This window comes from Coturnix japonica, chromosome 10 (assembly GCF_001577835.2).
Source record: "Coturnix japonica isolate 7356 chromosome 10, Coturnix japonica 2.1, whole genome shotgun sequence".
In the NCBI taxonomy this organism is placed as follows: domain Eukaryota; kingdom Metazoa; phylum Chordata; class Aves; order Galliformes; family Phasianidae; genus Coturnix; species Coturnix japonica.
In genome coordinates, this window is record NC_029525.1 from 511,098 (window position 1) to 537,788 (window position 26,691).

The 26,691-nt window shown below is 52.6% G+C and overlaps 1 protein-coding gene across 1 annotated transcript; it reads right to left on the reverse strand.

The window, feature by feature from the left end:
* Window positions 1-2,650: 2,650 nt before the first annotated feature.
* Window positions 2,651-23,321, reverse strand: RBPMS2 (RNA binding protein, mRNA processing factor 2). Its single transcript, XM_015872339.2, has 8 exons — window positions 23,020-23,321; window positions 15,529-15,606; window positions 14,834-14,872; window positions 14,248-14,310; window positions 13,661-13,811; window positions 13,332-13,480; window positions 4,092-4,161; window positions 2,651-3,867 (listed from the first exon to the last, which is right to left on the reverse strand). The coding sequence occupies exons 1-7, from the start codon at window positions 23,077-23,079 to the stop codon at window positions 4,099-4,101; spliced, it is 603 nt and encodes a 200-aa protein (XP_015727825.1). The 5' UTR covers window positions 23,080-23,321; the 3' UTR covers window positions 2,651-3,867; window positions 4,092-4,098.
* Window positions 23,322-26,691: the final 3,370 nt, after the last annotated feature.

Genomic DNA, 26,691 nt, shown 5'->3' on the forward strand with positions numbered 1-26,691 from the left:
AAACAGATAAAGCTTTAGAGTCAGTCTGCTGTGCCCAGAGAGTGTAGGGAATAGGGAGTCTCCTAAGGTCTGTACTGGGCTGATATTTGCACAGGCTGCCCAGGGAGGTGGTGGAGTCACCATCCCTGCAAGTGTTCAAGAAAGATGCAGATGCGGCACTGAGGGACATGGTTAGTGGGCAGTGTTGGTGGTGGGTGGATGACCCCTAGATGATCTTAGAGGTCTTTTCCAAACCTATGATTCTATGATTCTACAGTTCCAAAGATAGCTCCCTATCCGTCCAGGCATCCTGAGCCACTCAGTTCTTGAGATGGTTTCCTAGTGCCATCTGCTGCCTCATCCCAGCACTGGTGTAGGTTGGTGGCTTCCCCACCTGCACCATATTAGGATGGTTAGCATCACACTCCTCATCCTTGGTTGCTGGAAGCCCATTGAGATGCAGTGGAGTTTTTCTGTGGGGAAGCTATAGCTGATGAAAAGACAGGATATCCCTCTATTAACACAGAATGACTTTGACTGAAGTGCCTACACTTTACATTTATTTACATCCCGCTGAAGAGAAAGGTGCATAGCAAAATCCAGATGTGTTTCATCTGCAATCCCCGTCTGCAGCCTCCTCCTAAGCTGCTGCTTGGAAAACCACCCTGGATCTTTGTGCTCAGGTCTTGGATGCCACCTCCTGGCTTTCCCACTGTACTGTGCAGCCCGTCTCAAAGCACACTGCAATGAGCCTTCATTCAGAGCAGCTTCTATTTCCCAAGATTCTGATCTGAGGTAGTTCCCCGTATAATAACTTTCACCAGTTGTGCAGGGTGCAATTGTCCCTACACACCTGGGTTACACCTGTGTCTTTTATATGTCTCCTGTGCCTTTCTGCACTCCCTCTCTGGGACATTGGGTTGCTGTTTCCAAGTGCCTTAAGGTGGATTTGGGGAATCATTTCAGAAGTTGGGGGGGAATAGTTGGTTGAAGAGGTTGGGGGGGAATAGCAAATCGGGGATCTGCTGAGGTCTGATCACTATAAACTCCTATGGGGTTTGGCTTTGTGGGCAGCCGCCTGGGAAAGGTCTTTCTGCAAAGACTGGAAGAAGCAACACAAAGCTCCAGTTGGAGCCACCCATCCTCTCCTCAGAGATGCACAACAATTGTCGTCCAACCTGAGATCGCACCTTCAGCCTGAGAGAGAAGGGATGCTCTGGGGAGACGAGGCCGTAGCAGAGGCCCTTCTGCCTGCACTGCTGCCACAGACCAGCAGGTGGAAGCTGCTGGGCTTTGCAGGAGCCATTTTAATCGTCTGCAGAAGCCGTCTGGGTCACTTTCATCCACAAGGATAGGATGAAGGTCCCGGATTCTGCAACCTGCACTGCTGAGCAGCACCTGGGCATCCTCCATAGCCAGCAAAGGTATGTGTGGGTCCAAGAGAGCCTTGCCTCTATGGGATGCCCTGCTCTCTCTCTGCTCTCATATGATCTCCATGCTCCAGCTGGTCCTGGGGGAACACAGCGTTAAGCACTTGGTCTCCTGGCTTACAGCTCCCATTTCAAGTAAGAACTGAGTTTTGTACCTGGGCTTCCCACTGGCTTCCCTTGCTTGCTGCTTGCCCAACCGGTCCAAACAGGGGCTGGGATCCATATCTATCTATGCATCTACAGACATCTAGATATAGATATAGACATGTACATAGATATCTGTATATTTACACATGTACCACTAGAAATAGATATATCTACAGACACCTACATGGAGAGACATACGTATATACAGACAGATAAACAGATCTATTGGTAGATATGGATGACTGGATATACATTTAATATAGACATATAGATACATAGGTACATCACCCATGGCTGCTCCCTGCCCCCAGGGGCCTCTTTGCATGGTGATGATGAGCCCTTGGCAGGGTCAAGGCAGGACTGTAGCTCTGCACCCCTTACACCACAGCTGCCCACAGTGGTTTTTGGGAACAGCAGGAGCCCTCAGTGCAGACATGACCTACTTCAGCTCCACTGCGCCCGCTCCCGGTGTAAAAGCTTAATAGAGCTGAGCATCAATTATTCATCACCTGCCCATGTTAATGCATGTGCTAAAGGCCTCTTTTTTGTGTGTGTGTGGTTTTTTTCTTCTTAACAACGAAAAAAGTCTCCTCTATAATTTAAAGCCTCACACACTCCCATCACTGCGGATGCTCTCAGAGGTGTTTCTGCTCTGGTGAACAGCAAGCAGGAACCAGGAGGGGGCCCACAGCCCCACTGCTGTACCCCACACCAGCTCCCATCCCAGCCATAAGGAATTCAGGGTGATCCCACACCCTCACCTCAGCTGTGCCCAGAACACTACCCCAATGGGACTGCAGCACCCAAGGGCCCTGTGCTGGGGTTCATGGGCATGTGGAGATAAGGGCACAGCATCCGCTCACACTCACACAGCCACGAAAGAGCTGGGCCACAGCACAGCTCCAGCATGTTTTGCCTTCTATGGACATCTCTGCTGCACAAAGAACAGCGCTGGCACAGACGTGAGGCCACCCCAAGCCCGGGGGAGGGGGGCAAAAAGCAGAGAGCCTTCCTGGCAAAAAGCCCCACATCCTCCTCAGGGGGGTGACCCATCCTACCCCCAGCCCCACAAGAACACAGCACACAGCATCAGAAAGAGTCACAGCAGCCTCCGGGTATATATATTTTTTTCCTTTTGTTGCATTTCATATATTATCCAGTTTCACATTCTCATAGGATCAGCAAGTATAGAGCAACTTATTCTCAAATCTTTTAATACAAGCGAAGACAGCCATGGTCATATAATACTTAAAGCACTTCAATACCAAGCAATAAGATGCTAAAACAAAAATTGCACAATTTCTCATTTACGATGCCTGACTGAATCATTAGTACAGAAGACAACCCTTCTCTTTTCAAGCTTTTAACTAAACATTAACTTATCTTACAGGATTACAATTTCTCTTTTAATAATAATAATAATAATAATAATAATTAATTGCACACAAACACACAAGAAATTCTTTATGATGCATAAATATTTCCTTATTACACATGGTACAAAAATACTCATACTTTTTTTTTTCTCTTTTTGTTCGGTATTCCCATAAGGATGGCTGATTATTTGGCAGGACTGGATGCTCTCCAATCAGAAGGATGTGGAAAAAGAAGAAAACAACAACAAAAAAAAAAAACCAAAAAAACAACAACAAAAAAGAGGTTAGATAGCTTGCAGCCTTTCTATATATAGAAGTCTGAAAAAAGAAATATAATAACCCTGATCTTAAACCAGAGGATGGATAGAAACAGAAACCCAGTGCATCGTACTTGGAGGAAAGGGGGGGGGGGGGGGGGAAAGAAAGAAAAAACATTTTTCAGATTCTTCTGGTTGTACTGGGAAGGGGGAGGGCAGAGGTGGGGAAGGGGTGAGGCGAGGACAGTGCGTATTTCTCAGAGCCAAGTCTTCACCGACGCAAGATGAAAACCTCGATGGATCAGTCCGTAGGACCTGTTGCTAACGGTTACACAAACGCTAGAACAAACAAACTTACACTCACACATACACAAGTTAAGTGTTTTAATTCATGCCAGAAAACATGCAAAACCCGATTTGCCTTTCATTTCCTTCAGCCGAGCCCAGGACCGAGCCCCCACTGGGTGTCGGCGCGGACGGATGGTGAAGCTCAGCATGGACAGATGGATGGAGGGATGGAGGTGGCATGCGGCAGCTTCACAGTCCAGAAGAGGGGATGCGCCGGGGCCGGGCACTTTGTCCGCTGGCCGCAAACCAAAGCGAGAGGTGGGAGCCATCATCCCTGGCATGTCCCTCCACGGAGAGGCAGAGAGGAGGAACACGAGCCCAGGAGAGACGCTGCGGGAAAGAGGACGGTGAGAAGAGCTGGTAGGATCTGCAGCTCACCCTGCTCTCCCTGCATCCACCAGGGTGGATGTGACCCCACTGCCCATCAGCCAAAGCCAACCTTATCCTACATGGGGTGTACGGGGTGGGTAACGGCTCCCATCCTTCACCCCCGCAGGAGCTCAGGGAGCCCAAGGACAGATAAGACAAGGCTCCAGGAGTAATTAGTTACTTACTAACAAACTAACAAAACTGACGAGACTTCCATCCTTGCTGGGTAGCTTCAGAAGGAGGGTACCAGCGCATCTGGAAAAAAAGAAAGCCACGCCAGAGGTCCGTGATCCAGGATTATTTAACTAGAGCCCAGCTCCTTTAAGCCACCTATGAACAGAGATGGCTCCAGTACTGGAAAGGAGGCACCAGGATGTACCCTGAAGTAGTGCCCTAAGTGCTGGCACCACCCAGCCCTGCACTGGTGGCTCATGAACGTACAGACTGAGGGTCACCAGGCACTAGGACCTGGGCAGGTTCTCCCTTAAGGAAGGCAGAAAGATCCCACACACTTGAAGGGAGCCAGCTTCCCATCCCAGGGCTTGTCTCAATATCCCAAGTATGTTCCATAACCAGCAGACAGCATCCAAATTCAGACCCAACTCACTACCATACATTGAGCAACACCATCCAAGCTGTGTGTGAAGCACGTCACTTTGGAGGTGTGCAGAAAGAGGGACTGCTACCCCAGCCACACTCATGTTCTCCCAAACATCCCATATTTACAGTTTTCCCCCCATTAAGGCTCAGGCAGGGCAGAGGAGGCTCACACCAGGCAGCCATCACTGCTACATGGTGACAAGTCTACCCTTGGCCAACAAAGAAGATGTCACAAGCTCACACACTTAAACCAGAACTCTTCCACTTCACTCAAGTAAAACCTACCTCCTTCAACACAAAAAAGACCCAATAATGCTTTCTAAAAAACTAACCCAGCCATCAGAAGAGGTTCTGGGCAAATCATGCTGCAGAGACAAGCAGCAGAGTTACAAACCAGCAAGCAGGTCTACCACCCAGGGCTGCTGTGCAACAAGGAAGGAACCAACAAGTAGGTATTGGTACAGTAACCAAAGCAAGCACTGTCCAGGGACTGTGAGCAAGGTTTTCTTGAGTGCAAGCCTCTTTGGAGTGAAGAGAGAGCCACAGCTGCTAAGACGGATGCTTTGGTAGCAGAAGCTTCATGGTTCATCCAACTCGTAGGTGGCCACACAGTATTGTCATGTCACCAATGATCAACATCTGGCCTTGCCACAGGCTGTAAGCAGACAGTAGACATGACAGGCTGCTCTCCATCATATCTGAGAAAATACTGCTGTCAAGTGAAGTCCCCATTGAAAAGGGGAATCATTCCTAGTTATAAGAACGATCTGGGGAGCTACATGCCAGTGAGCTTCACCTCTGTGCCTGGGAAGATCAAGGAACAAATCCTTCTGGAAGAAACATTAAGGTACGTGCAAGCAGAATAGGTGATCCCACACAGCCAGCATGTCTTCACCAGGGGCAGGTCAAGTCTGACCTATATGGTGGCTTGTTGTGACAGCAAGACATCATTGGTGGACAAAGAAAAGGCAACTGATGTCATCTATCTGGACTTGTACATGGCATTTGGCATGGTCCTGCCCCACATCCTTATTTCTAAGTTAGAGAGAGACAGGTTTCATGGCTGGCCCATTCAGTGGATAAGGAATAGGTTGGATGGTTGCAGCCAGTTAGTGACGAGTGGTGCCGCCAAGTGGTCCATCTCAGGTCTGGTGCTGTTCAACATCTTCATCAATGACACATATGATGGCATTGAGTGCACCCTCACCAGCCTGCTGATGGCACTGAGCTGAGTGCTGCAGCTGGTACAACAGAAGGGAGGGATGCCAGCCAGAGGGACCTGCGTGGGCTCACAGAGTGGGATCAGATGAACCCAATGAGGTTCAATAAAGCCAAACACAGGGTGCTGCACTTGGGTTGGAGCAAGCCCAGATATGAGGACAGACAGAACTCCCTGAGAGCAGCACTGCAGAGAAGGACTTAGCAGTTCTGGTAGATGAAAAGCCACACACGAGACAGCAGTGTGCTGGAAGGTCCAGTGGCATCCTGTGCTGCACCAACAGAGGGCTGGTAAAGGGCAGGAAGGGGACTGCCCCCTCTGCTCTGCCCTCATGATGCCCCACCTGCAGTACTGCGTCCAGACCTGGGGTCCCAGCACAGGAAGGGTGTGGAGCTGCTGGAGCGGGGCCAGAGGAGGGCACGGAGATGCTCCGAGGGCTGCAGCACCTCTGTATGGAGACGGGCTGAGGAGCTGGGGGTGTTCAGCCTGGAGAAGAGAAGGCTGCAGGGAGACCTCAGTGCGGCCTGCCAGTATTTATAGGGAGACTGTAAGCAGGAGGGAAAGCAACTTCGTACACAGGCAGGTAGTGATAGATAGGACAAGGGGGAAAGACTTTAAACTAACAGAGAGGATACTGAGGTGAGATGTGAGGAAGAAATTGTTAATCCAGAGGCAGTGATGTGCTGGCAATGCTTCCCAGAGCTGTGTGTGTCCTATCCTTGGAGGTGCCCTAGGCAGCCTGGGCTGAGGGGAAACAGCCCACAGCAGTGGTGGGAGAGTGCTGGAACTAGATGCTCCTTAAGGTCCCTTCAAATGTAAGCCACCAAGAAGGCCACTCTGGGTTGAGATAGCAGCTGGCAATGCCAGGGAACGATGGGTGGCTGTTCTCTAAGCAACTTGCACACTGCTCTGTAGCACACTGGGTCACACATGCAGTAATAGTCCTGCTGCAAAGTCACCCAGCAATCCTGTAGTCCTGCATAAGACCTCCAAAGGACATCCACAGGTGTTCAGGGGAAACAGAGCTGAAAGCTCATTTATCCAGAGCCAGTGATAGCCTCAGCACTATACTCCAAGCTAGACACATCCCTGTTCTAATCCTACTTCCTTTGCCCCTGGAAGAAGGAGAGCTCTGTCACTTGGCAGAAAGGCCAGTCTTCATAATGAAAACAGATAGCAAGTGCCAGGACCTTGAGACAGCAGCCTCCTGCCAGGAGCTGGAAGGGACACCAAGGTCACACCTCCCAGAAAACACAGCTGCCTGTGACAGCTGCATCCTCCTGCCTCCAGGACAAGACCTGAGAAGCCACAAACCGAACAACCCCAAGGTAGAACTGGAGGGCTGAGATCTTTCTTGTGATGCTTCCCACAGGAAGAGCCCTGCCATCAGCTACGCAGAGCTGCCGGATCCCAGCTATCCAAACCCTACAGCTGGGAGGTGCTTGCTCAGCACAGCCACATCACCACATCTCCCCATCCAGCACCCCTCCCCTTGACAGCTGGAAGCAGTTTCCTCCTGCCCTACAGCAACAGGAAACTCCCCCTTCCTTCACAAGGCCACGCACTTAACCCAGCAGCAGCCGCCATCCCACGCACTCGGCCCTTGGCGTGAGCAGGCAAGGCAGCAGGGCACGTGCATCCAGCCCAGCCTCCAGCCATGTCCCCGGACCTGCAGGCTCTTCTCTCCTTCTCACAGGGTCTGAGCCACCTTCTGCCCCAGATGTGTGCTCCAGAGCTTCTAGCACCTCTGTTTGCCAACAGAAATCCCATTCTCCTTCTGAAGAATGGAATCATCTAGCCAAGAAAACACGCTCTTTAAGTAACTGGCATTGTCAAGGCTCTGTTTTCTATTATTATCTTCACATCCCTCAAAATGCCTTGCTTTTCCCAGGCACTGGGAGCAGATGGCTCTCAGAGCTGCCTGGAAGGAGAGCAGCTAAGCAGGAGGATCTGTAGGGCTTTCTCTAGAGGACCACAAGGCAGCAGGTCAGCCAATACAACCATCATGGACGGGAGCTGAGAAAGAGTGGATGGGGCCATCCAACACTGGAATGGGTAAGCAGAGCAAGAGAGGCTTTTACTGAAAGACACATCATTGCTTCTAGAGCTGTATTAACTCACAGCTGGAAAGGAGTCCCATGTCAACTAGCATTTCTGTTGCTTGCCTTCTGTATGGAGCTCCTGCCACCTCCCTGCTGCCAGAAAGCCCTCCCTACACATAACAGGACAAAGCAGCCCTTCCCTGTGTTTCTGGGGGCTGGTAGGACCCCAGCAGCACATTCCAGAGCTGGAAACAGCTGATGGCAGCACGGCCCACAGGATAGGTCAGACAGGAAGACACCACCACAGATACGTGTACCCAGTTCCAACAGTAGGCACCTCACTCACACCTCCTGCTTGCATGGCCCTGAGCTGAGGTGATAAGCAGGCAAACCCTAACACAACGTGCAAGACCTAAGCAGCCCAGCACCAAGGAAATCTCAGTTGAGTTGAAGCAAACACTCCCTAGCCAGCAAGAGAGCAGCACATCCTATGCCATAAGCATGCAGAAGAAGATAGGATCCACTCTCATTTCATAGAAGGGGAGCTTCAGGAAGCATCCAGTGCCTTGAACTGTTCGGCTTCAAGGCAGCTCATGGAGATGCTCAGCTCGCAGGCCTCAGCTTGCAAGCTGGGGAGTCACTGTTGATGGCATCTTGGTCCAGGTCACTCATCCAGTGATGCTGGGAGAATGGGTGCTCCCCAAGAAGCAGAGAGCATCTCATATCTACTGTTTTCTGCTAACGAGAACTTGTGGAGAGCCTGAACTTAGTCAGCCTGTGCTAGCACTATGCCACTGGAGCTTAGGTAAACACCACAGCCATAGAAGTCTTTGAGAATGCTTCACACTTCTAAGGACATATGCCCTGAAAAAATCATCTTGGTGAGCCCTGTGTGACAGCCCCAGGGAACAGGAACAAGTTACAACAACACACATCTGCTGCTTCCAGACTCCCACCTCAGGGAGGTCTGTCAGCCACCACAATGTGAAATACAGAAGATCTTGCAGATAAGGATCCCAAGGCTGTGCCAAAACTCAGTGCTACACAGAGGTAGGATCCTCATGGTCCTACAGGTCATTGGGGTGTCCACTGCTTCAAAACTGCCCATTAGCAGCACCCAGCTGATCCCATCCCAACAGGAGGCAGGTTCTTGAGGAGGAACGTGCATCTGAGCACACCCTGTGCTCCCAGTCATTTAAGGCCAGCAGCAGGTCACAGCTATCAGCACCAGCCTTATGTCCAGCACTACAACACATGACACCCAGCTTGTCTCAAGGAAGCTCAGGCAGCTCACCAGAAGGAAAGGTTAGAGATTAAGCAGAGCACTGACCTCCCCTTCCATCGATGGGCTCTGCCTCAGATAGGTGTTGAGAAGCCTTTGGGTCCTGCCAGCCTTTGCCATGCAGCAGAGCTTGATTCTACTCCCTTGGGCTGATCCCAGATTCAGAATCCTACCCTCACCATCCCCAGCAAAGCCCTCAAACCATGTTTCTACTGCTGGCAACAGTCTGAAGGCTCTGAGAGCACCTTGGGCAGCCAACCCACCCAGATGGGCAGCTGGAAGCTTTCCTTCTATGATCTGCTCCCTGCCTTGGGAGCATCAGTCACAGCCTTCTGGGTCCTGGCTACTCAGCCTGGTCTCCTACACGCACCATGTAGTGACTACCACCAGTTTCATCCATTCCTCTATCCCAGCTGCCAAAGAAAGTGCAGCCCTCAGGTGCAGAGACACCTTGAAAGCATCTCTTTACAGAGGTGCACTGATAGTATGATAGGAACCCCACTGTCTCCTACTGCACACCCGAAGCCTGGCTTAGAGATGCTCCAGAACACACGGTTTCACAGCAGAGACACAACACAGCCCAACTTGATCACACAGATGCTAGTTGAAACATCTCATGAAGGTCTAAAGAGATCAAGACAAGCTGTTATCCTTGTTTCCGTCTTTGTACCAATTCCCTCTCTTCCAAACTCACACATCTGTGCACCCCAGAGTCTTCCAAGGAAAAAGGCAGACCCAGGCCCCCATCTTTGATGACCTCTCGCCCCAGCATCACTACCCACACTACAAGGAGAAGTGATCCCAGCCTCAATTGCTTCACTTAGAGCTGAACACGCAACCATTCTTCCACATTCCCTCTTCCCAAACTCCTGGTTTCCTACAGGAAACCTTCCATCCCCAGTCAGATGCCCTTCAGTACAGCTCACAAGAGCTGTGTCCTGCCTGCGGTTTCAGGCTGCAAAGAGTAGACAAGCTCCAGATAGGAACTTGCTCCATTTCCAGTAACTAGAGAGAAAGAGGTGAGTTCAGACCCATGACTAAGGGCATGGTCTGTCCCGATATGCAATTCTGGAATAAAGTGACCGCCAAGTGCTGTTGTCTAAACGTGCCCGGTAGAATTTAGTTGTGTGCTATCACTATCACATCACTCACTTCCCCCATAGTGTGCTAGGAGTGAGGTCAAGGTGTATTTCTGGACACCCTTGAAGGGTTGTGGATGGGGAGAAACCAGGTTTCTGTCACACCAAGTGGCAGGGCCATCCCTGCCCCAGCTCAACCAGGCTGCTCCCCTCCCGCCAGCAGGACCTGGCCAAGCCTGGCTCAGCTGGGAGGAGTTGATGTAAGATGGTGCCATGCTGTGTGCGCCATGTCATGTGCTGCCAAGTTGGAAATGTGGGTTAGAAAGAAGGCCTGGTATCTCATTCTCCAGGCTCTGGTGGGTGGGTAGCGTGAGGCCCATGCACTGGGTGGGCAAGGAAATATGGGCTACAGAGATGGGCAGAAGCTTGCAAATCCCATGGTGCACCTTGGAGGAGAGATGGTTACCTTACCAGTCTTTCCAGACGGGGCTGCCATCATGCTTAACACTTCTAGGAATGGAGCTGTAGCACAGCCACTCCACTAGCTGCAATAAGGCATCACTAGGGTGTCCCATCTCCAGGGACAGCTCTGAGCTTCAGGGCTAGCCTGCGCTGGCATCATGGCTGGAGTTCACTAGGGACATCAAAGGAGGGATTTGAGAGAAGGTGGGAGGGAGGGAAGGCACATGGGACAGTCTTAAAGTCAGTGGAATCCCCATACAGAGAGGCTTCTAGCAGTGCAGGCTCATACCACAGTCACACCTATGGCAGCCTGGTGCCTGGAGGGTCCCAACCTCGGTGGCACAGTGGCTCAGCAGTGCCAGAACAGCAGTCATCCTTTTCTGCCAGCAGCTCACCGAGACCTCCTGGCACCTGAGCCAAGGCCAGGGCAGCCTCCTGCCATCTCTTGCCAGCCATCCAGCATGGCAGACACCTACTCACCTACTTTCTACCTGGCTCGAGCACAGAGCTGTGAGAGGATGAGTGCTTCAAGTTTCAAGCTTTTGCACCAAGCTCTCTGTTCAGCTACCACCTCCAACTACACGCTCCCTGCAGGGCAGATGGCTCATAGCGCTGCCCCAGCCATCCCTGTGAACATCCTCCAGCCAAGAGCAATCCCAGGAGGAGGAGCGGCTGCTGTCCTGAAGAACAGCCCACATGTCCACCACACCACCAAGCCATACCAGTGAGAACAAGGGCTCAGCACACCAAAACCAAGGTTACAGCTTTTAGCCCAGTTTGAGAGCAAAAGTCACCTCGTACTGCCTTAACTCCACCCTGCCTCAGCTCTGCGAGGAAAAGGCCTCCAGCCTAGAGATCAGGCAGAACAGAACTGCCATCCTGAGTAATGTTTAACCCCATAAAACTTTATTGGTAATGCACGCTGCACCAGAATGTCTCCCTGTGAAATCACTGCCAACTCAAGCACAGTACAGCAAGGAGCAGCTGTAACTGCCCAGCCACCCATCTTCAGCATGGCCACAGCTCAGAAGGGCCACACTAACTCCCCAGAACTTATGGGAGCATCATCCATTAGGGACCTTCTTGGGCAGGGTATCCCATGTCCTCCCAGGATTTCCCTGGAGTCTCTCTCCAGGCTCCAGGTCCTCTGAGAGTTAAGCTGCCTGTCCAGCACAAGCAGCTTGCCAGCTGGAGGGCTTAAACTAAAAACCCAGATGGAGAGAATCTGACTGAAGGCTTCCTTTTATCCTGGGAGAGAAGTTTTTCTTTTTCCCACCCTACACACCATAAAGTTCCGGTGCCTGCCCCTGCTACTCTGGGTCCCAGTACAGTCACTTTGAGTGTAGAACCACAGTGGTTCCACACTCCTCAGTCGTCCCAGCCAGGATGGAGAGGGCATTCCTGGCTCTTACTACTAGGGGCAGCAACAGCCCATGGCTCCACCACCCTACATAAGGGAAGGACAGATATCCGATCTCCTGCACAGTCAGATGCTCCTGTAGCTGTGGGCACCATCACTAACTCCTGGAGAACGTCAATACACACAACTCTCAAACTGGAAGCAGCCCAGTGAAGGATCAGCCTATCAGCCTACCTAGAAGACCAGGCCAGTGCCTGATCCTGTCCTGAGCCCCACATGCCTCCTGTCTACCCTGCAGGAGCATCAGCCCAATGCGATGTCACCAGTGGGACAAAAGCAGCAGAGAACAAGTCTGTGCAGACTAGAAGCTCGCATCTCCTTCACACTGCATTTGGACACAAGCTTGGCTTGAAGCCATTAAGCTACAGTCAAAACACTTGCAGGAGCAAGAATAGGCTGAAGGGACAAATCAACTGTTAGCCAAGTGGGTAAGGTGATGGGACATTGTTCTTCTTCCTCCCAGGCTAAGCAGGAAAGAGAAGAACCAAACACCCTGCTCAGTGGGGCAGCAGTTAAGTCCTGATGCTCTGGGAACAAAGCCCAGAGCCCCACTGCCCTGGCCCCCCAGCACTACTATGGGAGCAGAGACTGAAACAGGCCGAGCCCCTGGTGACATCAAGCAGGGTATGTTCTCCTACACAAGTGTTCCAAAACAAGCACCTTCACATGGAATTCAGACATAACCTGTACTTCAGCTTTCTTTTTGCATTTCTGTCATCTCAGGGGTAGTTATGCTCAGCAGGGGCTTGCGGCTTCAGAAGAAAATCATGCTTTTAAGTACTAGAACTCCTAGCATGAGTAGAGGTATCCCTACACCTCCAGCTGTCAGGAAGCACAGCCCCTGGGACAGCAGGCAGTGGGATGCACCACCAGCACCCCCATAGCCTATAGCAAGTGGCTGTGCTGCACCATGGGGTCCAACACCTTTGCTTCAAGGAGGATGTTTCATAGTTATACTTGCTGGCACGTAGCATATCCTCCCTGCAGGCACAAAAGAAGCTTCTCTGGCAATGGGAACCAATGCCAAAAGCTGAGCACTCATCTCAACCCTCCTCTTCCCCCAGCCCAAGAGGCAAGCTGGGCCTGCAGGGTGGGGGAGCAGCAGAGTCCCAACTACACTCATGTCACCCATTTATTCCATACCCAGCAGCTCCACCACCTGCCTTGCAGCCCACTCAAGGCCTGGAGCAGTGGGAAGAGCTCTGCCCAGGAGCAAGGTGCAGAGCATGGGGGAGAACCAGCCGAGTGGAGACCCGAGGGAGGAAGTACCAGGGGAAGGAGAGAGTGCAGCTCTTGGCAGGGGTTGCAGGGAGAGACTCACCTGAGCGTGAAGCGCAGCAGCCGCAGCAGCAGCTGCTGGGTACGTGAAGGCGGCATGGGGGATGGCAGGGGTGAGCTCCGTGGTGTACAGTGGGTAGGGAGCCCATGCTTCTGGGGACGCCGGGATTAGAGCCGCTCCAGTCAGGTCATCTAGACAAGGAGACAAGGGTACAGCAAGCTCAGAGCTGAAGCAACAGCCTGCTTTCAGGGACAGGGTCTGCATTTTCCACCCCAAGCTAAAACTCTGAGGTTTAAGGTAGAACATCTCTGCTCTGCACCCCACCAGATACCTCCCAGTCTGGCCCTCAAGCTGAGTCCCAGCATACTCACAGGGGTCCCGTGCAATGAAGTGTGCGCCCAGGGCAGGGTGGATATTGGTGGGGTTTGGCGTGGCCATCAGCTTGCTCTTGGCCATCTTGGTGTTGGCTTTAGCAAACTCTAACCGCAAGGTCTGAGGGTTCTCTGGGTCAAAGCGGATGCCCTGTGACAGAAGAAAGCAAAGGACTCTCTCAGAGAGGCTTCCTTTCCTAGCACTGCCTACAGCTATTCACATAGCAAAGCCAAACAGGGGAACAAGGGCCATCACCCTGCAGTCACATACCCAGGGTGTCACCTCATGCTTGTGTTTCCCCATTTAGCTGGCCTAGGACCCACTGCTTCCATGTTGAGGGGCACTGCTTTGCTCATTATGTGCAGAGCCCAGGACAAGGACCTGCCCAGACTTATGGCACCCTTACATACAGCCAGCTCTCCTGCATGGCTGTTGGGAAATTACATGACTAGCTGACTACCATCCATGTTTGAGGGTACAGCTGGGACTCCTTGGCTCTTCCTATGCTAGGGACAAGCCAAGCATTGCTCATGCTCCAAACCAAGTGACATCACCATGTATGGCCCCCAGTTCCTCCAATACTCACATTTAAGGCATTCTTTGCTGCTTCAGCACCAGCCCGGCTGTCAAACGTCACAAAACCAACCGGCTACAAGAAACAACACTGATTTCACTTTGGAAATACCTTCCAGATCCACTACCCAACCTGCCACCCTTTCTGTCCCAGATAGCTTACAGCAAGCAGAAGAGGTCAAAGTTGCACTGAACCTTCAAGCAGAGCTTAAAGGGCCTTGGATTGTTAACTCCTGCTCTGTCCCCTCCCAGTACACCAGAATTTTGTCAATCCTACATAGCAGGCACTTTGCACCCTGGTAGCCTCTGGCAACGGTGCCCCTCACCCACAAGGAGATCTGCTGCTAGATTCAGACTAGGGGACTCTGGTGCAGGGCTGAAGCACCTGTCCTCATTCAGCCCCCATAGCCCCAGACAGTTACAGGCAACAAGGAGACATCCAGCACATACTGAGAGTTTCCAGCCACCAGGACAGGGGCAATGAGCTGAACCCCGGTGACTACATGATGCTGAACACAGTGAAATGGCATCTGTCCACTCTTCCCATTGAGCGAGAGGGAGAAATACCCAAGTACTAGAGGAAAAAAAAAAAAAGGTACCTGCTTTGATGTAAGTTTGATCAGTGACCCTTCATAACCCTAGAGAAGGGAAGAAAGCAAGACAGCATCAGGTTCCTGAAGGGGCCAAGCTAAAACTTGGCCATGATGCAACAGCTCCAGGAGCTCCTGCAGCACCAAACCCTACAACACAAGACAGGCTTTGCAGCAGAGGGAGATCTATTAACCCATCTCCAAGGGTGCCAGTTTTCTCTTTCCCACCTAAAGAAAAGACAGCCACAAAGCAGAGAAGGCATCTCATCTCAACTGGTCTATTCTGCCTCCCTGGGAAGAAATCCAGCTCTTTGCCAAGCTGTTAAAAGATGTGTTCCCCACTTGAGCAGGGTACTCAAGGGCTCCTGGGAAGAAGCTCATTTTGATGATCCACCCATGCCCTCTTCCTGCACCACAACTAGAAAAAGCAGGTTGACTTATGTGCATCACATTATTTAATCAGTACAACATGTCTCCTAGTCCAGCTACATGAAGTTTACCTAAACACTCAAAATCAACCTCCTCTCAACACATGCTGTATACTGCAGAAAGACTTCCAGGACATTAGGACCAGACCTCCCAGGGTCCCCAGAGCTTTAACAGAAGGCTTAACTCCTCACTTCATTCTTGCTTCCCTCCATCAGAGAGCTTTGCCACAAGAGAGCATCCTTCCCACTAGAGACAAAACACAAAGACTTTCTTACCTTGAATGGTCGGAAGAGTAGGTAGAGCTCTCTGGGTTTGATGTCCACAGGAAGGCCACTGACAAACAGTGTCCGTACCTAGGAAAGAGGTCAATGAGGTCTACTGAAAGGAGACACTTAGTACTGTGGTGGGAGTACAGCACAGTCCAGAAGCAAGGTGCAATAGGGATTAGGACATCCTGAACCAATGGTGGCCTTGCAGGCACTAACATTTCCTTGTGTTAAAGGAGTGTTGCCCTGGTTAAGATGCAGTCAGGCCTTTTCTCCTTCCCACAGTGGGATTTAGAACTTCAGAAAAGATTCAGGCTCTAGGAGAAGGGCTTGGGTTGAATAGGGCAGCCCTAGGTCTTTTAATAGACCATGATGCCAAAGACTTGAAGTCTGCTAGATGACCATATGCTATCAAAGCTCTAAAGGGAAGTTTGACACATCACAGCTCCAGAAGAGGCAACCTCAGCTATCTCTCTAACTCCCTCTAGAGATATGAAGTGCTTGATCACTTATCCATAGCCCATCCTGGTACCTCAGTTCAGCCACTAAATCAGAAGATAGCCCTCAGCTTTCAGAGTCTCATAACTACACAAGTATCTTTGACTTCAGAACCCCCAGATCATCACCACAAGGATGACTTATTATCCATCCCAGCTCCTTCCCCAACACACATCACATCCTTCATAAGTCACTCTCAAACCACACCAAACCAAGTCCAAGGATGCAACTGCTCTTCCAAGCCACAGAAGTCATACAACAAAACTAAATGCCTTTGCAGAAGCACAAACGTAGCACCAGAAGACAACTTCAACAGGTAGTGGAAGAATGCACACAAATAGCCAGAAATGCAAACCAGTGCTAAAGGCTAAAAGAACACTGCTGAGCTGCACTGGGAGATGCTGGCTGCCAGCCTACTTCTATAGGAAGCAGCATGATGAAGCTGCCAAGATTTCTTGTAAGTCAGCATAGAGCTAGAATAGGAAGTTATGTGCTATAGAGGCAACCGAGACACCAGTCATTGAAAAGGACCGGAAGAAAATGAGTTCAGCTTGACCAGGAGTAGGAAGCATGAGAAGATGGGGAAAAAAGGCTATAGGAACAAGATGGAAATATTTGTTCCTTGCTTTCAAGTCACCTGGGCATGCCTTCCTCTGAACTAACCCCAAACCTGCCTATGGAACACTGCAAGTATGGAAGGACAGCACCAACACCCAAATACCCACTGGCACCAAACCACGCCAGATACATTTAGAAAGGACACACACCAGGACCAAGAGCACGGAACCCATCTCCTGGCCCACTTCCAGCCCACATCCCTATCACACTTCCATGGCATACGCATTTTGAACCCACACTTTAGCCTTGCTTGGCCATCTCCCCTTCCTTAGAAGAAGCGGGTTGCACCTGACACCTCATTAAATCTCTTTTCCCACTCAAGTGAGAAGAAGCACAAATGTTTCTGTTGTGGCATCCTTATTCTCTCCCCATGTTCTCCCCACCATGCCCAGCACCTCATTTCATGCTACAGTGCATCGCTCCAGAACCATCTCATGCCCAAGCAGAGCGAGCAGTGGCAGCCAGAAGCCAACATCACCTTGATAACTTCAGGCTTCAGCATGGGCTATATGGAGCAGCTGCCGCGCATTCCCAGAAGACACACAGCCATTTCTTGCAGGGAAATGCTGCATGGAGTGCAATGGCACATGTGCCTGAGCCACGTGAAAGCACCATCCCTTTTCAATATTTCAGGATTTGAGTGCGCTCAGACCCCAGAAATGGATGTTTCTTCCGAGCAGATAGAAATCTGCATCCCTGTTGGGTCTCTAAATGGTCCCGTGATGTGCAGCTCAGTAAGTCCTTGCGACAGGCATGACAGAATGGAAGACACGCAGTTGCTTGGGGAGGGAGCAAGTCAGCTATCCAAGGCCCTTACAACAGCCTGAACAGAGCAATGCAGGTGCCCATGAAAGCTCTTTGTCAGAGGGAACAAGCCCCTAATGCTGGACAGGATCAGGAGACACGACTCCAAAGCTTAAAAGCTTTCCCTGGCCTCCAGGTACAGTTTGTCACAACACACTGATCTAGAAATGGGGATTCCAGTCAACCCACAGCAGCTGGCAAGGATGCGCATCACCCCAAGAAAGCCCAGGCAATCCCCAGTGCCACCAGTAAGGATCTCCAAACAATATGCGCCCAAGGATCACCAGACAGACTAAGGAAGGTCCTGATTCAAAAAACTTGTTAGGAGAGGAGGTGGGACCTTGGGCCAACCTCCTACATCCAAAAAGAGCAATTACAGGAGAGAAACAGGGATTTGGGAAAGCATCTTCCAGTGGGTTAACGTCAACGGGGCTCTCCAAGAACCTTAAACCCTTGAGAGGCCACCAGAACCAACTCACACACCCTTTCACCTTCATCAACTTGCCCCACTTTCATTCCCTTCCACCCAGCACCAGATCCGCTTAAACATTCAGCTTCCCCACAGAGGCAGCTAGAAAAGCCAAAGGACAAAAAAAAAGAAAGAAAAAAGGTTATATAGATGACTTATATATTCCCCTCCCTGTCCCAGCCCCCTCTGGGGATGTCCCTGATGCAAACACCCAGCAGAGATGGAGGAGAGCCATGGAAAACAGGATTTGTGCCAGGGCAGACAGGACCATCTAGGCCATCGCTTGAAGAGGGAGGATCCCAGCATAGCTTCCCACACAGGAGCAGAGACGGACAAGGATGAAGCCATTAGTGCTGAGATCCGCAGTGGCTCTAAATCCTTTCTTACACTGCTGCTTGCCCCAGAAGAGATATCTGGTATGAGCACAGCCAGGTTCTCAGAATCAAAACTACAGGTCCACATCTCCCGGCCATGTTTGCTTCAAATAAGCTTGAAGGGGAGTCTTAAGAGCAAGCAGATACTGCCCTGCAGCCCAGCAAGGGTCAAGTTATGTCAAAAATGCAAAGGCACAAGCACACATCTCCTGCAAGGCTACTCTGGGAGGTCTCCAGGCTTTCGTCAAGAGATGGCTCCGAATCCTCCCACAAGTGAGAAAGGCACAGCCTCCCCTTCTGTAGGACGCAGCTTTGACATCCATTTCCTACCTCCCTGCTCTCACAAAGCTGAGACCCCACAAAGTCAATCAGGTCCCAAATGCAGCCCCTGCTGCAGACAGCCAGGTCCACTACCTGTCCCCAAAGGGTCCTGCCACCCTGTAGCCCTCACAGTACAGAATCACATCCTATCAGCACTCTGCCTGTGTATGCAGCGCCCCAAAGATTGGAGCTCTCGGGACGCAGCCACTTGACACGAGGCTGCTGGAATGCAGCAAGGCTGCAGACAGCCCCGGGAGCCGGGACTTATAAGGCATGGATGTGAAAGGCGGGGAGCCAAGCGTGCAAAATGTGGCTGCAAAGAGGGAAAGGCTCAGGAACGCCACTGCCAGAGCTGAAAACCCCATGAGGCTACTCCAGATGGGCTACAGGGCTCTCACTCCTGTGGTCAGAGCAGGAAGAAGCTTGAGCAAAGGGGGAAGGGGGGAGAGGTACCAACAGCTGCCTGAAGCAGCAGGAAGCACATGGTCACCGATAAGCCCTGGCACAACAAGGCAGCATGCAAGAATAGGACATGGTTGGGGCAGAGGAAGCTTTGGTAGCTTTTATCCTAGTGGGGCAGCTCCACAGCAGTTGTTCTGGCGGGAGATGAGTTCCAACCTACCAATTCTGCCCTGAGCATAGGATGCGGGTCTGGATGCAGGACCCTCTCCAGGTATGCCACCCTTTTGGGTCCTCATCTGCATCCAAGGTCACAAGCTAAGTGACAGCAAGCTGAAAGTTCACAGCAGCTCTGTGCTGTAGCACCAGTTATGAGCATCACTTCCAATTATACCTTTAGGGACACTGGTAGGATGCCAAGCAACCACAAGATTGAACCACCATTGCATTAGACCAGTTCCAGGCAAGCCAGAACTACAACAAAGTGCTACACAAAAACAGACCCTAAACACCAACTCTAAGCAGCACCAAGCCCTGATCCTCCTCTGCACCATATGGCACTCTTCCCATGCACACAATACAGCCCAGAGGACAGGGGCAGGGCAGATGTAAGCCCATCATCCCCCAAGGGGAGCATGGGGAACCAAGCTCCAGAACAACAGCTTTGACCCACAAAGGCAAGCAAAAGTCTCACACCTACACCCTGTCTCTGTGTTCTACCGCAGTGACAACATCTGTTCCTACAGGGCACACGGCAGAGGTCAATACCCAGACAGGAAAAGGCTCCTTGCTCCCAGTTAGGGCACAGCACTCCTATAGAGAAGGTGGTGAGCACACTCATGCCCTGGGAAGGCTTTGAGCTGAAGCCTTTATTCTGGGCACTCGGAGCCAGGACATGCAGAAGCTCCATGATCCCACTGCTCAATCTTCATGACTTAAAGACCTACAATCCCCAAAATATCTTCTTGCTTTCAAAGTCTTCTCTACCTGATGCAAAGAGTTACGCTTGGCTTCATGCAATGCCAATTCCAACACCGGGAGCTCTTAGAGCTTCATTCCAGATGCTCTAGTAGCATCCTTTCTATTTCACCCATCTTGGCAAGGAAGCCTTAGATTTGGGGCCTTCAGACCTATGCACCACTTAAAACCATTCTCCATTATGGAAATCTCTGTTCTACAGCTCCTGTGGGTAGCCAAGGAGAGAAACTTGCTTCCAAACCCAGGTCTTGTTTACTAGACCAGCAGGCAAGAAGGAAGAACAGTTCTCACGTCACGGAGACCAGCTGGGGTATCAATACTCAAAGCAGCGCAGATTTGAGTCTAAGAAACGTAGATTTGAACAAGCAAGGAAGAAGAAAGCCATTCCATAGGGCATATTTACAGGGCCACCAGGAGACAGACTGCAACAACCCTCCCCCCTGGTAAGAGCAGCCCATTGATAGAGGAAGCCTGGGAACATAGCAGTTCCCAGGACCTTTCCAGTGTCCTTCTGGGGGAGGAAGGTTTAACATCAGGCTTCCAAATCCCAACCAGAGCAGAAACAACACCTCTGCATCAACAGGACAGACCCACAAGGTGCGTGGCAAGCAAGCAAGCTTCTTGGGCTGCTGTAGAAAGCAAGGAGGGTGCAGAGCACCCAGCAGTGCCCCTTGGGATGGGTGCTGTCACACAGATCGGCGGCTGCCTGGAAAACTAAACAGAAGATAGCAGAAGTGGGGAGGGATCAGCTTTGGGGAGGTGTCTAGTGAGGAACAGCAGGGGCTGACAGTCAGCCTTGTTTGTTTAACATTCCCATTAGCGACCCAGAGAGGAGTAAGAGGCATTCCTGTGCTCAGCATGTCACCGGGCAGGAAGGGGCTGTGAGATGTGGGGGCTTGAAGATTAGATAAAGGGAAAGGCTCAATTTGGGAGCTTTGGATGGCCATATCTGGGGCACATGGTGCCCTTCTGGGAAGCAGCAAAGTAGGCTCACGGAGAGGGGGGGGGGGGGTGAAAAACAGAAGAGGTCTTTACAGCTCCAGGATCTGGTGCTATTCTCTGTACAGCTTGGGAAGACATCCCAGCACACCCTTTCTGCTTATATTGGGGTTGAGCGGTTCAGCTCAGTAATTAAACGTAATTACTGCTCACGGGGACTGAACTGACACCCAGCAATGGGAGCTCTGGGTGAGAGCTTGAATTTGGGTTGGCTACAGCATGGCAGAGTCCCCTGAACATGAGGTTATTCCCAGTCTCCATGCCACCATCAGGATCCTCAGCAGAGAAGCACAGCTCCTGCTTAGCTCTGTAAAACAGCCCTGTGAAGGGTCCTGCAGAGGGTCACCACAGAACCCCAACCAGTGCCAGGATGGGGACACCACACCAGTCCCAGCATCACCTCCAAGCATCCCCAGCCACCACTGTGCAGAACATCTAAGAAGTTAAGCTGAGCCAATCTGTGTGCAGTGCAGAGCAGGGGACACCTCTGTCACTCAACCATCCCCGCTCCCTGAGCCCCATGTTCCAAGTAATGAGCATCATGCTGGAGAAGACGCTCTCTCTAAACAGCCCAAGCCCCAGAAGGGCGCAGCACTACTGCAGGCCAGCGGATAACTGGAGCTCACAGCAGCAAGCTCTCTGCACACACAGCCCATGGAACCCCCACTGCTGAGCACCCCTGCCCCCAGAACACAGCATGTGGCCCCCAGCACCCACCGTTCCCCCAGTGCCACCCACTGAGGTGGGACACATTCCCAGCGGTGTGACATCGCGTCACCCCAGCTTCACTCAGCACAGCAGAAGGAACCCCGCAGCCAACACCTGCCCATCCCTTCCACCCCATTAGACAGGTCCCCAGGACAGAGGGCATGCTGACCCCAGTGCAGCTGGAGCACAGGGACTGTATGGCCCCGGTGGGCGGCAGGCAGCCAGCCTGGGCGCCATGTTGCGGCGGCGTGAGCGCACGGCGCGCTGGAGGAGGGCAAGGGGAGGGGGCTGAGCATCTCCTGCTCCCCTGGGCCAGATGCAGAGGACTGCAGCAAAACACTGTATTCTCCTCCAAGATGGAGGAGGGCAGGTGACCCTGCTGCACCACCACCACCCCACCAAGGGGCATGGGATGGTTCCACAGGCAGCAGCACAGGGACACTCGGGAGCCCTCCCATCATGGGGTCTGTCTCATGATGACCATCCAAGAGATGGGGATAGCTGCTAGGGCAGCTCCCAGCCCCACCGGCCCCACCGAGGTTGCTGGTACAGTTGCCATCATTACAGTTCGCCCGTATCACCTATATTGGCATCTGGATGTCAGAGCCTGGTCACTCCAACCTCAGGGGAACAAGGTCCTTGACCCACAAGACTACAGGACCACCCAGCGCTCACCACACTGCAGCCAGCAGTCAGAGACTCCCAGCCTTAGATAACCCCAATGCACACCGTACTGCAGCCCTGGATCCCTGACATCCAAGCCCTCCAGCTCTTACAGCTGGACCTCAGCTCTGCAGCCCAAAGACACATCAGCCTCCCAACCCCACTCACTTCGGGTCTCCAGTGCCACAGCCCTTGCACTCCTGATCCCCTGTGCTCTGAAGCCAGGGTATCCCAGGTCACTGCTCCTGCAAGCTCCAAACCCCAAGGCCCCAAGTCCCCAGTGCTCCTGAACCTCACTGCCCTGAGTCTCCGGTGCTTTGGGTCCCCACTGACAGAGCTCTGGAGCCCCTAAAGTCCCAGCTCCCAGTGCCTGGGGTCATCGCTCCCACAGCCCCAGAGCCTCAACATCACAAGTCTCCAGCACTGCAGCTCTCAAGACGCTGGAACACTCAGGTCCTCAGCGCTCCACATCCCCACTCTTAGGACTCCCAAGCCCTCATGCCCCGGGTTCCCGGCACTCCAGAGCCCCAATGCCACCGGTTCCCTGGACCCAGGGTCCTCGGTGCTCGAGGTTCCTGCTGCCGGGACCCCAAAGCCGGCACTCCAGCCCCGACACCGGGCTCTCCAAGCTCCAAAACGTGTTTCCTAACGCGTTCCACGAGCTCCCACCTCCTCCTCGACGTTTCCTCCGCCGTTGGTGTGCTCGGTGTCCTTATTGAGGTTACTCATGGTGGGGGGCCGGGGGGGGAAGGTGTGTGAAGGGGAGTGCAACAGCAGCTCCGAGCGGGGAGCGGGTGCCGTGCGGTGCCGGTGCGCGGTGCGGGGCTGCCCTCCCAGCTCACATGCGGTGTCCCGGGAGGGGGGGGTCGGCTCCGCCGTTAAGAACCGGGCGGAGCGGAGCGCAACGAGCCGCAGCTGCGGGGCTCTGCCGCTCCCGGTGCCGCTCCCGGTGCCGCCGCCGCCGCGCACGGAGCAGCGGGGCCGGGACCCGCCCGCCCCCGCCCCACCCGCCCGGAGCCGCCCCCGGGCCGCCCGCCGCCAATCCCGGCCCGGCCCGCCCCGCCCCCGCGGGGGGGTGAGGGGATGTGGGGCTGGGTTTGGTGTTTGTACTGGTGGGTTTGGGGGGTTTTTTATGTTGCGCCTTTGGGGTTTTTGTTTTTGGTTTTTTTGCCTTTTTTTTTTTTCTTCCTCCTTTTCCACGAAAAACTTTCTCAACTTTGGTGAACTTCCAGGCTTCAACTTTCTTAAAGGGACAAGCGAGACCAGAGCAGGGGGCGATTCCTGCGGGCTCCTCCGAGGGCTGCAGGAACATCAGGGCTGCAGCCCAACAGCCCTGCGGCAGCGATCCCGAAACCCCCTGCGGAACGCCGCACCGCAGCCCTTGGGGCTCAGGATGTGGGTTCCGTGGGGCAGAAGCCCCATGTCATCCAAAACATCAACCCTTCATCCCCCAGGACGTTATCCCCATACCCTTCAGAGAAGTATCCCTTCATCCCACAGGACGTTGTCCCCATATCTTTGTGAGCAGCATCCCCATATCCCTCAAAACAGCATCCCCACGCCCCCCAAGGCAGCAGCCCCTCATTCCCTGGGAGAGCAGCCCAAGTCCTTCCGCAAGAGCAGCCCTGTGTCCACCTTCTGCCCTTCTCCATGTCCACGCAGGTCCCTGGGCTGCCCCCACTCCAGTGAAGTAGTCAGAGTGATCTGAGCTGGTACCATACGCAGTGCTGTCTACCTGATCAGCCCCAGGATTGAGTGAATGAGGAGGAAAACATCAGCTCTACGTTCCCCTCGTGGTCCCACTGCCACTCCAAACTGGAAAGGCAATGTGTGCCCCCAGCCCTTTGCTTCCTCTCTTCCATGCTAAAGTCGTAGCTCTCAGCTTCTCCTAATAGGGAAGCTGCTTCTGTCCCTTGACCACCCTGGGGGTCTTTGGTGACCATCACCTCCCTTCTCTCTCCAGCTCAGGGTCTGTCCTTGTGGGGATACTGTGGGTCACACGCATCTCCTCCTTCACCCATCCCCCATGGACATCCCCCCACCGTGACCCCATTCCTTCCTCTTCAGACCATGCAGCCCCAGCAGAGCTGAACTTTCCTTCGGAAAGGAACTCAGTCCATGAGCAGGACAAATGCTGTAGGCCAGGGATGTTTTGTCCACATGCATATCACAAAGTGAGTGAGGCTGGGTGCAATCACAGCTGACTCCTCTGCTCACACCTGGGTTTTGGTGCCCTACTCAAGCCCTGTCCCAATCTGCTTCTCCACCTGCTCACACTGAGAACAAACTGCCCTGAACTCAGCCACCCCGGCATGACCAAGGAGCTGTGGATCCAGCACCAGCACTAAGGTGGATCCCAAAATTAAACAAAGCTTGACCATGTCTTCACAGGAGGTATAGTGCAGTGGGAGCATTGACATTGCATTTCTTTGCTATCTAGGCTGGGGCTGCAGCAGCTGCGGCCATGTATGCACTGCACAGAGGATTTGCACATTGGGCTCTTATACGGATGGTGGCAAGGCAGCTGTTTTTCTAAGGCTGCATAACGAGCTGCTAAGCCAGAGAGCCCAGTCCCTGCCAGGTTGTTGTCCTCAGGGAAGGGAAAAAGAAAAAGCACTTTTTAACTAAGAAACCAAATACCTTATTTTAAATGTTGTTCTACAGGGGGCAGGAAGGCTGGATTTTCTGGACATCTTACACACCAGAAATACGCCTCAACCCTGGCAAACTCAGAGGGGAGCCCCCAGCCTGACCCCAGCCACAGGGCCACAGTGGGACGAGGGTTTCTCAGCCTCCAGCAATGCAGTGTGAGGCTGTCAGGAAGACATGGAGCCCACAGCAAGCAGAGGACACAATGGGGTGGGAGTCAATGAAACAGGAGAGGGCTGAGGGCTTTTCTTTGGGTTCTTTTGCAGTCCCCACTTCCACATGAAGGTGCGCGGCTTTAGCTGCAGCATCTGAGAGGGTGAGCCTGGTTCAGAACAAGTTTCTCCATGCAGTATGTCTTCACAGCGGCACTCTTTACCCCAAAGCATCTCCCACCTGACAGCATCCTCCTCTGCAGCCTGGTTTGGGAGTGAAGGCTGTCAGGTGTTCAAAGCCACTGATCAGGTCCTGGGTAGGTATTGCTTAAGTCCTTTTAGTGAAAAACAGGTTGCAATCAGCTGAGAAATCAAGGTGAAACCTGATGAAGTTCAGCAAGAAGCACACAGTCCTGCAGCTGGGGAGGAACAACCCCCAAGGCCATGCTGGGCATCCAGCTGGAAGCAGAAATGGCCCTGGGGGTTATGGGGGCACCGAGGTGATGATGGGCCAGAAATGTGCCCTTGGGACAAAGGAGTGAGCAGTGTCCTGGGCTGCACTGAGCAGAGCACTGTCAGCAGATGGAGGTCCTCTCTCCAAACATTTTTATCTGTCTTCCCGTCTCCTGTGTTGGTACAAACCCCACTTGGCTTGCTGCATGCACTGACAGCACCCAAAAGGGCCTGCAAGACAAAAGCACATCTACCAGCCGGTAGAGAGGCCGAGTTTCCTTTGGGGGATCATAGGGCTGTCACAGGGGCTGGCTTGCATCCCTGCTAGCCCCAAGCCTATATAGGCTGCACTCTGGAGGAGGTGCTGTGCTGTTTTGCTGTTTCTCACTGCTTATCTGGAAGCTGAGCCTTGGCACTTGTCCCAGAGCATAGAGGACGTTCCCATGTTGTTTCCAGAAGTGTTTGAGGGATGGTGATGGGAAAGTCTGCATCCTCCAGGCACAATATGGGTTTTCCTCTGCTCACCACCAACACTGATTTCTCCTCCTCCCACTCTTGTATGGGAAGTCTCACATCTTTAAAACCTCTGCTGGAGTCACCAATGGCAGTTTACAGGACCTTAAATCAGGTCTCAGAGACCTTTCTGACCAACAGCTGCAGTACACTTTGGGGCTGAGTTGCTGTTTTCAGTATGAATCGGCATCCAAACATCTGGAGATCCATTACAGCATGATATGGTGTTAGTGGGCAGAGCCTCCAACCAACAACTTGCTCACAGTAGGACTGTCAGCAGTGCTGGATCAGGCCAGTCCTGGCTCAAGAACCCCCAGGCATGAAGCCCCACCACCTCTCCAGGTTCCCACCTTCCTGCAGGGAAGAAGCCTTCCCTAACACCCAGCCCAGCCATGCCAAGCCACCATCTGTGACCACAATATCACCTTATTTCATCTACCATTACCAAAGAATATGTAGCTCCACCGTGTTTCTAGTAGTCTAGGAGCTGTAAGTGCTAATGGACACCTTTGGACCTCTGTTTGGCCAGACTACCCCAGCCCAGATCCTTGGTGACTCCCCTGTGGTTTCTCCA